The sequence below is a fragment of the Notamacropus eugenii genome, chromosome 3 (genome assembly GCF_028372415.1).
Source record: "Notamacropus eugenii isolate mMacEug1 chromosome 3, mMacEug1.pri_v2, whole genome shotgun sequence".
NCBI lineage: Eukaryota > Metazoa > Chordata > Mammalia > Diprotodontia > Macropodidae > Notamacropus > Notamacropus eugenii.
Genome location: NC_092874.1, coordinates 388,289,380 through 388,306,329, shown reverse-complemented (window position 1 = coordinate 388,306,329; position 16,950 = coordinate 388,289,380). Strand labels below are relative to the sequence as shown.

The 16,950-nt window shown below is 43.9% G+C and overlaps 1 protein-coding gene across 2 annotated transcripts in view; it reads right to left on the bottom strand.

Moving 5' to 3' along the window:
* The window catches only part of MICALL2 (MICAL like 2), a 62,128-nt gene that overhangs the window by 24,120 nt on the left and 21,058 nt on the right, over positions 1 to 16,950 (bottom strand). For both annotated transcript variants that reach the window (XM_072597744.1, XM_072597745.1), the window contains exons 3-7: positions 16,525 to 16,573; positions 12,971 to 13,112; positions 6,776 to 6,960; positions 5,205 to 5,320; positions 636 to 1,676 (exon numbers count right to left, since the gene is read on the bottom strand). In XM_072597744.1, the coding sequence (XP_072453845.1) occupies positions 636 to 1,676; positions 5,205 to 5,320; positions 6,776 to 6,960; positions 12,971 to 13,112; positions 16,525 to 16,573 (1,533 nt within the window). The remainder of the gene's footprint in view (positions 1 to 635; positions 1,677 to 5,204; positions 5,321 to 6,775; positions 6,961 to 12,970; positions 13,113 to 16,524; positions 16,574 to 16,950) is intronic.

The window sequence follows — 16,950 nt, the reverse complement described above, 5'->3', positions numbered from 1 at the left end:
TACTTTTTTTTTTCAGTACGAGGAAGGGAGGTAGGAGGTAGAGAAAATAAATTCTTGTTAGTTGAAAATAAATTTTAATCTAATTTAAATAAAAACACCCATTGATCCCAAAAGATGCTCCAACTTAGCAAGACTGGAACTCCAAACTGTGGGCCTTTCCAAATCCCAGGGATGTTGACCCAGATCTTCCAGGTCCTCTAGATAGCAGCATAGTAGTCAAAAACCAGAGGGTGTTGGAAATATCTTTTGTCTCCCATTCCGGCTCTTACCTGTCTGTACAAACCCAGTCCCTTCCACTCTAAAAATCACCTTGCACTCCATTTTGCTATCTTTGTCATGCATGCCATAGGTTTTCAACTCCTGCCTTATATAAACACATAATGTTCTCTCCATGTGTAGTAGGAGAGAGAATGGGTCCTTAATCTTTTTTTGTGATCATGGACCCCTTGGTAGTTGGATAAAATGGACCCCCTTCTCTAAATGGTGTTTTTAAATGCATAAAATAAAATACACAGGCTTACCAAAAATATATCAATTACATTGAAATAATTAAGAAAATATTAATTTTTAACAAGTACTTGGACCCAGATAAAGAATCCATGATGCAGAGCATATGTGAGGAAAATTCCTCTTACCTGTTAGAGCCCTGGGCAGGAGGGCCTTCTTGACCATTTGAGTCAAAACCTGGTCCTATCTTAAGGTTCTTCACAAGGAATTCGCGAGCCTTGTTCTTTGTGCTGTCTTGTGTAGACTGACCAGGAACAGTTGTGACCCCCAGGGGTGTTTTCCCAGCTGCCTGGGAGGAAGTAAAAGTCAGACCATACTCCTTGGAAGCTGGGGGTTTATCAGCTGAGGTCCCAGATGATTGGAAGAACTTTTCCCGGGCTTGCTGCGTCTTGGACACAGATGAAGTCCAGTTATTGGGGCTTGAGTCTGCTTTGTGCTGTGAAGCCACTGTATAAGAGTTTGATTGGTTTTGAGGAGCTGCACGGAAGTCTGATTTGATCCGAGAAGTGATGCTCTGGGTTCCTGCTGGAGAGTCTGATTTGTTCAGAGGAGATGTGTGTGGGTTCTGAGGAGTCACACTAAAACTTAATTTACCCTGAGGAGAAGTCGTGTGAATATCTAATTTGTTCAGGGCAGGGTTTGTAGGTGGGTCTGATTTTCTTTGAGCAGATGACCACCCCACGGGGGAGTTATTGGTAACACCACTGGACTTGCCACCAGCTGGAGAAGAGTTCTGAGTAAATCGGTTGAGGAAAGAGTTTGATGGGGTATTTGTGCTGGACGTTGACTTCTGGAGGGCAGGGTTAATGGAGCTGAGGGAATTCGTGGTACCGTTGCCCACAGAAGATGGGCTCCATCCAGATGACTGGACAAAACTCTTGGCAGTAGAATTGCTAACAGGCTCTCTGCCTGGTTGGTTCGTTTTCTGCCCAGCCTCCTTCGGTTTATCTGGTTCCCGGGTCCTCCAGGATCCACCAGAGGATGTGGTATCTATTAGAACAGGGTTGGTCCAGCTCGGATACCCAGCTGCTGGCTGCTTTTGATCTGTGCTAGGGGACTTAGAGTTCGGGGTAGAAGCTTTAGTGTGGTGGTTTGTGCAGACGAAAACACCGGGTTCCCCTGTGGACTTGTAGGCACCTGAGTGGAGTGTGTTGGAACACTGTTTGCATCTGGGAATGTAAGAAAGATCCTTAGGGTAAAAAAGCCCCCCAAAAACCTAAGCTTGTAAGCTCCCATCTTGGAGCATCAATTCCAAGCATCAATTCCAACCAATCCCTCAACTCCAACTAGTCCATCATCGTGTGTTCCAATGACCACCGGCTACTGGGCTAAGTTTGTTGGGGGAGATGAGAATATAAAGAAGACAGACTCCCTGTGGCTGTAGCCATCTGACTTGCTTAGTGCCATGCCACCTAGAAGCTTTTAAAAATTAGAATGGCCAACACCAAACCTGTAAAATTCTTGAAAAGACGTAAGATATATGAGGAGAATACCTCTGGAAATGAAAGATATAACTTACACTCCACTTTTCCCTGTCCCCCAAGTACCCAGAGCCATTCCTCTGCTCAAGAATTTTCTGTGACTCCCTATTACCCACAGTTATATTCAAACTCCTTTGTCTGGCATGCAAGGCCTTTCATAATCTGTAACTAGCCTACTTTTCCAGACTCATCACATGTGACTCTGTGTACTATATGCTCTAGCCTAGTTTGCTTACTCTCTGTCCCATAAGTTTTCATGCCTTTGATTATATCTTTCCCTGTGCCTAGAATAGCCTTCTCTCCCCTCTTGGTCTGATGAATCCAGTCCATCTTTTGAAACCCAAATCAGTGCTACCTGCTTCATGAAGCCTTCCTAGATAGCCAAAACCTTTTCCCTCTGACCTTACATAGCACTTTTCACAACTAATGCCCTGACCATATATTATTAGTTACCTTGTTCTCCTACTCAATAGCATAAGGACAAATACTGCATCTTTTCTAGACTTTTTATCTGTCTCCATGCCTAAAAAAGTGTTTGGCACAAAGTTGGAGCTTCATAAACGCTGGTTGAATTGGAGACAGCAGGTTCATTTTTGTACATCCTAAATCTCACTGTACCTGACCCATGGACTCTCTCATGTCCTGGCTTCACCATCCCAGACATTCCACTGCCAGAGCCTCTCTATGTGAAGTGCTCCTGTTACCAAGTGTCCATGCCCAGGGCAGCTTTAGGGGAAAGGGAATGGACTTTAGAAAGACTCAGAGGAGTCTATCTGGGCTAAATGGAGAGGAATTTTTCTAGCAACCTACTTCTCACACTTACCACCTATGTGACCTTGGAAAAGTCACTAAACTTTACTGAACCTCCATTTCCTTAACTGTAAAAGGAAGGCATTATACTAGATAGGCTCCAGTCCTATGGTTATGATTCTATGTATCTTCCATGCTAGTAGGCTCCTGCTTCTAATCCTAGGGATGGTTGATCCAGAATCTGCAATCCACACCTGGGAATAAACTATGAGAAAACTTCAATTAACCAGAACCTGACAGTCCAGAACCCTCAATTGATTAGGTTCCTGCCCTCCAATGACATTCTACTTTTGAAAGAGTCCCATGGTAAGAAAATACACCTATGTAAAGGATTTAGTTTTAGTTTTGTTTGGGGGATTTTTTTTGAAAGGCAGTTGGGGTCTAGTGACTTGCCCAGGGTCACACAGCTAATAAGTGTCTGAGGCCAGATTTGAATTCAGGTTGTCCTGACTCCAGAGCCACTGTGCCACCTAGTTGCCCCGATTTTTTTTACTGTTTTCTGTGGGGTTTTTTTTTAAACTCATCATGTAATGGCAGAGCTGGAAAGAGACCTTAGAAATCATTTAATGCAATAATTTCTATCTTATGGACTGAAGAGTTTTTGCAGATCCATAAATAAGCAAACTTACTCCAAGTAGCCTGAATAATCTCTCTCTCTCTCTCTCTTTCTCTCTCTCTCTCTTTCTCTCCCTTTCCCTCTCCTTCTCTCCCTCTCATAGATACACACACACACACACACTTTTTTTTTTTTAGCAATAAACAGATGCTGTGATTGTAAAACACAAACTCCTTTGAAAGTACTGATTCATACATAGTAACTTTTGGTCATTGCAAATAATCTCAGTCAATGGACATTAAATACTTTCAGAGAGGAGTTCCATTAAATTTTTTTAGGTTAAATTTTTTTTTAACTTTTATGTCAAGTCTCCATATTTGAAAAGTTTGGAAACCATTGACCTCATCAGATCCCCTACAGACAGAAAAACTAGAGCCCAGAGAAATGTGATTTTCCCCAAGACCGTGAGGCTAGTTAGTGGCAAAGCCAGGTCTGATGCCTACTCCAGAGCTCTTTTACTTAGACTACACTATTTCCATGGGAAGCTCTGGGTTCAGTCTTAGTTGTGATTGCTGCTCAGTTGTGTCTGACTCTTCATGATCCCATCTGGGGTTTTTCAGGCAAAGATACTAGAGTGGTTTGCCACTCTTCCAGCTCATTTTATAAATGAGGAAACTGAGGCAAATAGGGTTGAGTGACTTGGCTAGGGTCACACAGCTAGTGTCCAAAGCCAGGTGTGAATTTAGGAAGATGAATCTTCCTGGCTCCAGGTACACCTAGGTTCAGTTTACCTTCAGCCCACCCTCCTAAACCATCACCTTCTCTAAGACTCATTAAGGTTCACCAACATTCAGATTAAGAACCATGAGGCTTTGTCACATTCTTGAACATCCAATGCTCAATAGACTATTGCACAGAGGTAGGAGCCGCTACTCACATACTTTAGAAATCTTCTAAACAGGTTTTAGCATTAGCTTTCAAAAATCCAATTGAGGAGAATCCTCAGTTCCGGCAGATTCCTGATGAATCCAGGTCTGGCTGTACTTGGGTTAAGTCAATGAGCCAAGTGACCAGGAACTGAGTTCCTAAGCTCCTCTACTGGCCACTGTGATTAGGTAGAAAAGCACTAAGACCTGGATATAGCAACAACCTGAAGTCAGAAAGACCTGAGTTCAAATTCTGCCTCAGACAATTACTGGCTTTGTTACCCTGGGCAAGGAATACAAGCTTCCTCAGCTTCCTTTCTACATCTGTAAAATAAGGATAGTAAAAAACCTACCTCTCAGGCTCATTAAGATCAAATTAAATTAGGTAATCTAAGCAAATCACTTTGCAAAACTTTAAAGCACTCTCTAAATGTTAACCATCATTCATTCGTGTGAGCTTTGGTTTCCTCACTCTGTAAAGAAAAAATAAGTGATGCCGGATAAAGCACTGAGCCTGGAGTTAGGAAGACTTCCTGAATTCAAATCTGGCCTCAGATTGGCTGTGTGGCCCTGGGCAAGTCACTTCACCCTGTTTGCCTCAGTTTCCTCATCTGTAAAATGAGATGGAGGAGGAAATGGCAAACCACTCCAGTATCTCTGCCAAAAAAAAATCCCAATGGGGCCACAAAGAGTTGGACACAACTGAACAACCACAAAGCAGAGATGATAATCGTTGTCCCACTTACTTCCCAGGGTGGTGACAAAAGGAAAGCCTTTTGAAAAACTGAAATCACCAAAGAAATGTATGTTCATATTATTTGAATTAGACGACCAATCCAGTCTCTTCTAGTTTTCAGTGTATGAAACTATAAAACTCCACCTTCTTCCTGGCAAGTAGTGACAGGAGAGGTAAAGCAAACCTACCTGAAACAATTCCTATGGTAGAGCTTTCCGTCCACCAGGTGCCGCTGCACCAGGTGCACATGTTTCTTGCAGATAGCACAGATACTGCTCCTGGAGCCCCGGGGGCTTTCGCTGCCCTAAGGGAGATGGAGACAGAGCCCATCAGATCAACCTTGTGGGCCAAGAGCCTGGCAAGGAGCAGAACCCAGATGCTCAGTCCCAGGTAGGATGATGTCTGGGAAGGGCAGAGAGCACTTAGCAAGACATGGCAAACCCGATTCACATCCTGCACTTTTCTGGGCCTGAACTCGTGACTCCATCCATTATTCATTCCGTGGCCTAGGACAGGCTAGCTCCCCTTCCCCTGTATGCTATCAGCCTTAAGCAACTTGTTTTGGTCATTTGCTCCTGGAAATTATTCTGTTAACACTTGTTGAACTTTGGACTTCAGTCTCTGTATCTAAGTGGCCCTGAAAGTTCTAATAATGCATCTGGCTCGGTTGTCTCTCCACCCATCAAAGTCTTCCTTTTCTTCACTTCGGGGTTGGAAGATAACGAGAATTTGGCCTTTGTCTGAATTTATCAGCAATAGAAAAGGCCACACCCAGACTGATCTTGAGGGAGGAACCACTTACTTTTCCTAAACTCATTCTTCATTAATGTTCAAACAAATCTACAGGCATATCTCTCAATAGGGAGCAGGGAAGGGGTGTTGGGGGAAGGCCTAAAGGGTTCATTTCCTCCAATAGTCACCAACTACTGGAGGGTATTGTAAGGGTTCTTAACCTGGGGTCAGTGAACTTAGATTTGAGGCTTTTAAAAAAAAATTTTCATAACCATATTTCAATATAATTAGTGGGTTTGTATCCTACTTATTTAACTTTATACATTTAAAAAGATTATTCTGAGAAGAGTTTCATAGACTTCCCCAGACTGCCAAAAGGGGTCCATGACATAAAATGTTAAGAATTCTTGACCTGGAAAAAAATAACCCCAGAAAGATCCATAGGCATAATTTGTAAAAAAGGGATAACAATAACACCCAGCTCCCCGGGACTGATGACATCAACACCGGAAAGCACTTAGCACACAGTAAGCATTACATAAATGTTCGCTAGCAACATTTTATTACATTACTATCATTGCTTTTGAATAAAGAAATTAGAGAAGGAAACCTGCCTTTATAATGCCTTCCCAAATATGATACAAAAAAAGCCCCCGCCCTTTCAGGTCAATCTGAATACTCCATATACTGAGATGTCAGATTTTTCAAAGTTGTGAATTCTACTGGGGATATTATAGAAAGAATAGAACTGGAAATAGAACCATGAGTTGGACATTTAACTCATTTGGCTCCGACACTGGAGGGTATCGATGACCCTTGTAGTCTCTCACCTACCAAAAAAAAATCAGGTTTATGCCTAACCCTCCCTGGTCATGAATATCAATTTTTAAAAGAAAACAATTCACATCATGCTTTGAGCTCCTTAAAGAAAGACTTCTGGGCAAAGGCAGGGTGTTATAACTGTACACAGCCCCAATTTGTGTAGGGTGACATAGGTCATAAAGGGGGAAAGATCTGGGATGCTTACAGGTTTTGCTGGCAGGAATTCCGTCCCCGTGCTCTTCCCTTGGACAAAGGGGTTTGTCCGGACTGGAGACAGTGGCTGCACGGGGGCTGGAGAAGCAGGCTTGACAGGCTGTGAAATGACTTTCTTCCCTACAGGCTCCTCACTTAAGTCTGAAGGAGGCCTCTTCACTCCAGCCATGCCTCCAACTAGTACAGAAAACACAAACAGATGAGGACCAGTGGAATCAACTCCCACCATCTCCCCAAGCCACTACCATCACCAAGAGGCAACAGGGCTATGGCTATGCCTGGGTTTTCCCCTTAAAGTCGATGTGCCAAACTCTCCATCTGCCTGAACTAGATTAAAATGTAATTGGGAAATGTTTAACAAAATAAATAACCATATAATACAGCACAGATAATGTTCATTTGTGGTTTCCTAAGTTAGTGTCTGGCCAGCCAGGATCAGTTTCTATTTGAGTTTGACACCAGAGCCTTAAAGCACAGGAGCTTCCTCAAAGAAGGGGTCCACTGCTCCCCAAACTTTTTCCATCTCTAAACTTCCCAGGGCAGACTGAAACAAACTTAAGGAACATTCTTCTGGCTCCCCTCACCCCTGGCCATCCTCTGATCCAGCCATCCACACAAGCTATCACATGAAGTCTGCATGCAGAGATGTCACAGGTAAGATTCTTAGAGGCAGTGTGATGGGATAGAAAGAACATTGTATTTGGAGTCAGGGATCCTAGGTTCAAATCCTGGCTCTGAGCCTAATCTACATCAGCAGAGGCAAATCATGTTGCCTCTCTTGGCCTCATCTCTCTGTAAAATGAATGGGCTGGACTTCATGACATGTAAGACTCCTTCCCAAATCCAACATCTATGACTGTTTTGTTGTTCAGTCATTTCAGTTGTGTCAGACTCTTTGTGACCCCATTTGGGATTTTCTTGGCAGAAATACTGGAATGGTTTGCCATTTTCTTCTCCAACTCATTTTACAGATAAGGAAACTGAGGCAAACAGAGGTAAGTGACTTAGTGTCTGAGACCAGATTTGAATTCACAAAGATCCTAACTCCAGGCCTGGCACTCTATCCACTGCACCACCTAGCTGCCATTAGTACTATTAACAAGAATAATAACAGCACTTAGCACTTTAAGATTTGCAAAATGTTTTCTATATGCTATTCCATTTGACCTTCACAACAACCCTGTAAGGTAGGTACCCTTTCACAGTTGAAGCAATTGAGACTGAGAATGATCACATTACTTTCCCAGGGTCACACAGCTAGTATCTGAGGCAGGATTAGAACTCAGGTCTTCCTGACTCCGAGTTCAGCACCCTATCCACTATACCCCATTTCCCTCCAGCAGACTAACCTGCAGTATAGGGGATTTTACTAATGCTCACACAAAACGCCGAGCACGCCCGCTAGAACAGTGATCAGACTGTGATTCTCAAACCATACTTCTCCCTATTCAATTTAATTCACAGGAATGAGAATTTACTGAGCACTTACCAGATGCTCAGCACTGTGCTATGTACTAGGAAATGAGGTGCTCAGTATTGGGGAAGTACCAAATGTCCAGTATAGACAATAAATTCAGAGACAGAATAACCAAGCTGGGGTGAGAGTACCTGAGTTCCAAACCCACCTCGGATGCTGATTACTCTTAAGATTTGGACAGACACTTAGCCTCACTAAGAGTGGAGTTTCCTCATCTGTAGTATCACTACACCCATACCATAGAGTTGTTGAAGGGAAAACACTTGCAAAATTACAAACTAGTACTGAAATGTGAGATGTTTGATGCTAGTCTGGTTCAGAGAAGGGAGAGTTTGCTGTGGGCTGGAATGATCGCAGGCTTCCTGGAAGAGATCACATGTTAACTGGACCTGGAAGCACAGGGTTCAGTTTGAATAAGAAAAAGGAAAAGATTAAGGAGAAAAATAAACTCAAGTGTAGGGGCAGCTAGGTAGCACAGTAGATTGGCCCAGAGTCAAGAAGCCCTGAATTCAAATTCAGCCTCAGACACTTACTTGCTGTGTGACCCTGAGCAAGTTACTTCCCTGTTTGCCTCAGCTTCCTCATCTGTAAAATGAGCTGGAGAAGGAAATAGCAAATCACTCCAGTACCTTTGTCAAGAAAACTCCAGAAGGAGTCACAAAGAGTTGAACGTGACTGAAATGCCTGTGCAAGAAGTAATGCCTTGACACCATGCTAAGTACTTTACAAATATCTAACTTACAGATCATTTCATATGATGTCAGCCTATTCCTGAATATTAGCTGAAACACATACATACTAGCAGGACTCCTTTCTCTCTCTACTGTGGTCATAAACACCCTGAAACAGTTTGGGACTCCTCCAGTGAAAAACTGGCAGAGCAGATGGAGAAAATCCAGAATGGTATCCCACCAAAGACCTACTAGATGCACTAAGGACTAAGCAGCGTCACATTAATCTGCCATCAAAGGGTCTGGATGAATCAATCCAGAAGAACATTCATAGAGAAGTGAAAAATGGAGGAGAGAAAGGAGTGATGGGAAGACAAGGGACAGAAGAGCAAGACAGATGTTCAGGAGTTTCATCAACATTCTGAGCTATAAAGGAACATAGAGGTCATCTAACCCAACCCATTTTCTAGGGTCATTGAGGCAAAGTAACACAATAGTAAACACTAGACCGATAGCTAGGAGTTCATGAAGGTCTTCGGACTCCAAAGCCAATGCCTTTTTCACTCTACCAAGTTGCTTCTCACAAACACTTTCCTAGGGGAATGGGGAATTCCCATTGCAATGATGGAGCTCAGCCACCAACAAGGGCTCACGGTGAATTACACAAAGACCCTTTAATCTGGACCAAAGAATCAGACTATGACTTGGCTCCTCCCTCCCTCAGACCCCAAAGGCTCAGACTCAAATCTTCTCAAATCAGATCTTAGTGTTCTAGCAAAGATCAGGCCCTAGCAAAGATCACAGAGGATCATAGAGTCCAAAGGGACCTTAGGGGTCACTGAGTTCCAACCTACTCCCATCATTTTATAGATAAGGAAACTAAAGATCAGAAAAGTTAAGGGACTTGCCCAGGGTTGCACAGCTAGTAAGTGTCTAAGGTGGCAAATGAACCCAAGAGTTCCCTGACTCCCAAGACCAGTGCCATATCTAATGCTTATAATTAAGGAGCCAGAGAATGGGGGACTTAGAGCTTGGATAACACAGAACTGTCTACGGAGGGCAAGCCTTTGGTCTATATCCCCACAACAGTGAAAACACACAACGGGTCATGGAGGTCCAAAAAGGGGATTTTTCTATTTAACTACAATAAAGAAAAATAGATTTCCTCAGGGCTGGAAGAGTGGGAGGGGGAGCAGGGGGAGATACAAAGAGACTAAAAGAAAATGGAGGGAGGAGGGAACACAGAAGCTGGCACAATTCCCAGAGTCACTAAGAGTTTTGAACGGGAATTTCTAAACTTCAGATTAGGAATGTGGCAAAGGGAGGTGGGGAGGGAGCTGTTCATAAAAGGCTGAGCACAGCACAAGCGGAGAGGAAATCATGTGTGAGCGGAGCACAATAGTGGATGAAATAGAAGCTTTGGGAAAGGTCATGCTCCTTGGGAAGAGGGGATCCTGAGGACTCAGATCTTCCCTGTTCTGAGAGCCCAAACCCTCCTGCCAGGAACCCCTTACACACCCTATTTAGATCAGGCATCACCCCCCACCCATCACTGGATAGACTAGAACACCCTCTTAAAAAGTAAAGGAGCTAGCAAGAAGGCTTTCACAGCTAGGTCTGAAAGGACTTGTCTCAGAAGTTCCCAAAGCAGACTTTCTGTGTCCCCAATATAGCCACAGCCTTCATTAGCACAACAATAACAGAAACTTTTATATAGCTCTTTGAGGTTTGCCAAGTGCTTCTACATATGTTTTCTGAGTTGATCTTCACAGCAATTGGGTGAAACAGGTGCTATTTTTACTCCCATTTTACAGATAGAAAAGTAAGACTGAGATGAGCTAAGTGACTTATAAGTGCATAACTAATAAATGTCTGTGGAGAAATTCGAACTCTGATCTTCCTGACTTCAAGTCCAGCACTCTCCCCACTAGCAGCTTGGCTACCTGTCATGGAATATATACATTCCTTTGAGTGAGAGAGGGAAGGCAGGGTTGCTGTGAGACAAATGAGACAATAATTGTAAAGCATTTGGCACAGTGCTTGGCACATAGAAAGTGCTATATAAATGTTAGTTATTGTTTTCATAACCATGAAACTGAGGCAGACAGGAGTTGATGACTTGTCCAGGGTCATGAAGCTAGGGCTGGATTTGAGCTGAGGTCTTAGTGGTTCCAGTGCCAGAGTTCTATCTACTGCATCACCTAGCTACCATGGTTGGGGTGGTTGTCATTTTTTTAATGACCTGTTTACAAACCTGGGGGAGGGGTGGGGAGCGGGGAACAGGCGGCCAAAGAACTGGACAATCCATTCATTGTTTAAATTGTTGTTGTGTTTGTCCTTCATTCTGGAAGAGGACCGTGACATCAGGGAGATAATGACATGACTTATACTTGACTTTGTTTTGAGGGAGGGAGGGCTGTGTAAGGTCACCAACCTCACTTTCTCCTCCTGAGCCATCAGGGTCCAGTGGCCTGATATTTATCAGTCTGACTGGAGATGGCCCAGGATGCCATGTGAGACCCTGGCCTTTTTAAGCTAAGGGCTTCAGATTTCACTTTGAGTAAGATAACTCCTTTCAGTGAATAGGCCTCTTTAAGAAGTGAATCAAGGAATGGCCCCTTTTCAATTTAAAAAAAAAATCAAACTGGGAGGGGAAGACCCCTAGGGTGACTGGCCAAAAGAGAAACAGTTACTACTGACATTTACTCTGAGCCAGGAGGGACCAAAAAATAGCCATTAAGTGGTGCTTGGGCAGGGATCTATTATTGTCCATCCCATGAGATCCAGAGTGAATTGGGTTTAAGGTTTGGTCTTTGAGAAAGAAACCTTGCCAGTAAGCCCCAAGTGAACTAGGCAACTTTCACCCACCAAAATTTACCTTCCTTTGGAGAGGGACAGGGAGATGACAAGCTGAGTTACCCAACTGGCTGGGTCCCCATTCAGGCAGCTCAGACTACTCGTAGTATGTGTTTGTCCTTCATTCTCAAAGAGGACCATGATATCAGGGAGAGGATACCATGACATGCAAGTGTTTAAATGGAATGATAAACAAGGAGAACATTTTGTGTGTTCTTGTTTCAAACAGAGAAACTGGAGCTTCTATAACTGGAGAATGGATTGGTCTTCATCCAAGAAGATGAACAGAACTGTGCTGGTGTTAGCACTGGTGCCTCATGCAATAGAGAGCCCCCTATCCCTGGGAGTCTACAGATAGAGGCTCTCCATTAAATTGTGAACTCCCTGAAGACAGGGCCTGTCTTTCCTTTTTCTTGTATTTGTATCTCCAGTGCTTAGCACAGTGCCTAGTACATCCTAAGTGCTTAATAAATGTTTGTTGCCTGCATGATTAGAGAGGCTGGTTTCAATCCTATCCCATACTCATACCCCTACACTAGAGTTATTGAGGAGTGGCAAATAGATATAATTCTAAACCAGTTAGAATTAACTGCAGCTAAGTGGTACAGTGGATAGAGGGCCAGGCCTGGAGTCAGGAAGAGTCATCTTTCTGAGTTCAAATCTGACCTCAGATACTTACTAGCTGTGTGACTCTGGGTAAGTCACTTAACCCTGCTTGCCTCAGTTTTCTGGTCTCAAAAATGAGCTGGAGAAGGAAATGGCAAACCACTCCTGTATTGGGGTCACAAAGAGTCAGAAACAACTGAAATGAATGAACAATAACAACTCAGTACCCCTTTTCGACAATATCATCTAACTTCAATCTCAGAATTTCCCATTCACCAACTAGGCTGCTGGAGGTACCAGCATGACCCTCTTGCAAATCCCATCTAGCTATGCCATCTACCAGGCATGTCTTTATATAGCTAAAACAATCATTCTCCTACTAAGTTCCCTGTAAATCCCATCTTACATACACAAAGCAGCTTAGGAAGCATGGTTGAGGTTAAGCAAAGTTGTTGAATTGAAAAACTCAACCAACTTCCTCTCTAGGGTTTCTTCCAAAACAAGAAAAAAAGGAGCCCTGCCCAAGGATTGTGGGAAAGGTATTGAGGAAGAAGGTGAGATAGGACTGACTACTCACTAGGTGACCGGCCATGGAAATAATTATAATACTGGGAGACATAAGTCAGGATGCTCAATCGATCCGGCACCTTGAGAGCCACCATATCTTCTGCATCCAACAGGGCTGGTATCCCCAGCTGCTCCTCAGCCACCTGGAATGCCTACAATAGATGAAAAGAGGACAAAGGCATAAGACACCTATTAGATGAGACAGGTGATTGCCCCACAGGGCACTTCTGCCCTGTGGCTAAAGTTGGGCAAGAGAATAGGAAATGCTGCCATTCCTGACTGACTGCATTCTCCTCTTTACCTATTCTTCCTTCCAAGGCTATAAGCTTTCAATTGCCTTGGCCCACCATGATCTTTTCTCCACAAATCTACAGGACTTAGTATCCATAACACATCACATCAAAACTTCATGGTATGTGATTTTGTGTTGTCCATCTCATCTGGGAATTTCCTAAATCGATGACATCCCAGGTCCAGTCCCCATCTGTATTCTCATAATCCCTGACAGTGAAAGGGACCATCAGGAGTCTGCCCCTTGAATGCAGACAGGTAAATTTCTAAACAATTCCAAGCAGATGGGAAGGGGGAAGATGACAAGAAAAGCTGTCAATGTTATCTAGCACCAGTCTTGATCCTAGAGACAACACGACCTGAGAGCTCTAGACATTTTTGGCCTAACAGTTGGATAACTCAGATGTGAAAGAAAGTGAAAGGGCAGAAATTGAAGAATAATCTCCCAAAAGGTTCCAATTTTTTTTTTTTTGGCTCGTTGAGTGATTTCACAAACACAGATCAATGTCCTAACAGCTCTTTTTTGGCACTGAGCTAAAGACACATTCTTTCTCAACAAGAATCCTTATATGGTCAGTAATTGCCCAGAATAGCTTCTCTGAAAGAGGGAGATGCATGCTCCCAATAACCCCAAGAGAGCCTTCTCACCCACAAAGCAACCATGTCAAACAGCTCCATACAACAAAAATGACCCAAAGTCTCTTCTATTCCCACCTTCCCTAATCTACTCTATGTTCCTCCCCTCACCCCTTTCTGGAACTACCCAGTGCATACAGAGAATGAATTATATTCTCATAACTGGAGTGATGGTGAAAGACACTGATTAGAAGGCCCTGGGGTGTGTGAGAAGGGAAGAAAGACAGGAAACAGTACAGGACAGGCTGGAGAGACACACATGCCTTCCTTCACCAGACTGACTACTTGGTTGACTTCAAAGGCAAGAGATGTGAAGCAAGGCAATTCAGTAGGGAGAGCCAAGTGGGTCATCCCCAAGGTCTCTCTCCTGCTCTTAGAAAGCAAGGACTATTTTTCCTCTTGCTTGTATTTGTATTTCCACAATATTTATTACCCGCATGAGCAGGGAAGCAGGTTTCATTCTGAACCCAGAGTCATACCCCTTCACTAGAGTTGTTGAAGCTCTCTTTCGCCACCCACCCCCAGTACTGCTAACCAGATACCCTCCAACCTCTGGACTCCTTCCTGCCACTATCAGGCACCCAGAATCCTAAACGGAGTTGATCTGTCTAGTGGGAAAGAAAGGAAATTTCCAGACTTGACCCACAGGGATGGTGTTGCCTAGAAGTCATACTGGGGAGAGACTGGAAAAGCAGCCAGAGACTCAGATAAGGCATAAGGCTGAGTACAGAGAAGAGCGAGGGGGTTACATGAGAAGATAAAGAGAATAAGGATGAAGCAAAGGAGCCTGGGCAGGATCTTCATGGACCTTGACAAGGCAGAGTCCAGAGGAGCTGAGCTAATCCTGTAAAGGTGGGGCTTTGTTTACCTTTCTCTCCTGCCTGCACTTTTCAGTCCTTGCTCACCTCCCCTAATCCCCAATACTCATTCGCTGATCTTCACCCAACTTCTGCCCTATGCCTCTCTCTTTCTCTACCTAATCTCCTTTCCCATGTTCCCCTTTTCTCCACTGTTCCCCTCATTCTCCACAATGCTATTGGAAGCATCAGACTGAAGTCCTAGGCTCAAGTTCACTTGCTTTTCTTATCTATATGTACAATGAGGAAGGAACAAGAGGAGGATGCATAACTAAAAGCAGGAAGAACACCGTTGTATGGAATGGGAAAAAAGAAAAACAGCCTGAGTAAAACTCCTTTTATAGCCCCCATGAACACGATTAATTACAAGCATTCACAGAGGATAGGAAATCAGTGTAACAGTGAAGAGAACCGAGTCTGGGGTCAGAGGTCCTCAGCTGAAATCCCAGTTCCCCATTTATTACCAGTGTAACGTTGGACAAGTCACTGTGTGTCTCTAGACCTGTTTTCTCACCTACAAAAATGCTCTGTGAGTCTATAACCTGTATCTACACATGGTCCTTTGATTATTTTCTATAGGGTCATTCTGGGAAGCACCATTGACTGGATACTCTGGTAAGAGATTCAAAGAACTTGGCGGGGGGGGAGAAAAAAGGAAAGAAGGAAGGAAGGAAGGGAGGGAGGGAAGGAAGGAGAGAGGAGGAGAGGAGAAGGAAGAGAAGGAGGAGAAGAAGGAAAGAAGAAGGAGAAGGAAAGAAGAAGAAAAAGAAAGAGAAAAAGGAAGAGGAGAAGGAAGAGGAGTCTGATAAAGATGAGGGAAGGTAAGGGTGTTGGTAAGGAGAGAGAGCAAATAATGTCTTTGGTCTCTGAAAGAAATAAAGCTTGGGGAGTGGGAGAGAAATCCATGTCCAGGCCTGCTCCAGTTTTGGGTCAGCTCAGGCCGGATCCGTCCTGGAGAGTAGAGCAGCTGAAGTCCATCAAAGCAGACACTGGCCCTCTCTGGAGCCAGCCTACGCTCCCAACAGATGGGTGGTCTGAGCTTCTGCGGCAGCCTGGGCCAGAGGAGAGGCTGCTCCCAAGGGAGCCCATTCCTTTCTCCCACCTGCTTCCCCTGATTCAACCCCAACACCACCTCACCGGAACCCTCCCCACCCTCAGGAACTCCAGGGGAACTGGAAAGTCTGGCTGCCACCTAAAGAGAGGGAAAAAGGCTGAGAGGAATGAGGCGAAAAAAAGATTAACAGCCCAAGCAGTTTGTGACATGAGGCGGGGGTGACAGTCTGTTTTTCTTCTGAGAGAGAACAGTAAGGATTTTTTTTCACACTTTTAGACAGGAGCTCTGACTCTGACCTCACTTAGTAGTTCAGAAGTACCTTTCTCAGTCTCAGTTTGCTTATCTACAAAATGGCAACAATTCCCTATGGGATGGCAAAACCCTTCAGAAGTCTCCTAAAAAAAAGTGAGGTAGTTTACAAAATCAGGTGCTACCAACCAACGTATTATAAGCACCAATTCACAACTTCCTTAATGACATAAAGCACTAGGGAAGGAACTGGAAATGGAAGGAAAACCAAGAAGGGGAAAACTCTCTGAGTAATAGAATGAATTGAGATGGGAAGGGTGTCTCAGGCTCCAAGACTCAGTCTGACCACAGGTATGCAGAACTAAAGACTGAGACATGCTCTTTCTCCCGCCATGATAACACCTCAAGGGAACAGAGCCAGGTCACTGAAAGCAAGAGATAGAAGAATAGATAGAAATGGAGGAATATAGCACTTACCAGCTTGTTGTTTTCATAAATATTTTCTTTTCGAAGGGCGCTAAAGTCTCTGAAAGAGGAAAACAACATGAGTTAAAGTCCCAACTAGCTTGGCATAGTTTTCTATAAGACTCTTCAGCCTCCCCTTACATCCCACCCCCCCACCCTGCTGCAAACATTGCCCACCACCCCTCAGGTAGAGAGTCCGAAAAGAGTTGGAGGCAGATCAGAAGCAAGGCCACAGCAACCTTGTTTGCCCAAGTGGATTAGAGCATTGAAAAAAAAATAATCATGGCAATCATGTACAAAACACTTTATGGTTTTATAAAATGAGTCTATAACCCCATTGATCCTCACCACAACCCCAAGAAAAATTAAATTTCAGAGAAGTTGAAAGATCCATTCAAGGTCACTCAACTAAGAAGAATTGAGACTGGGGCTAGAACC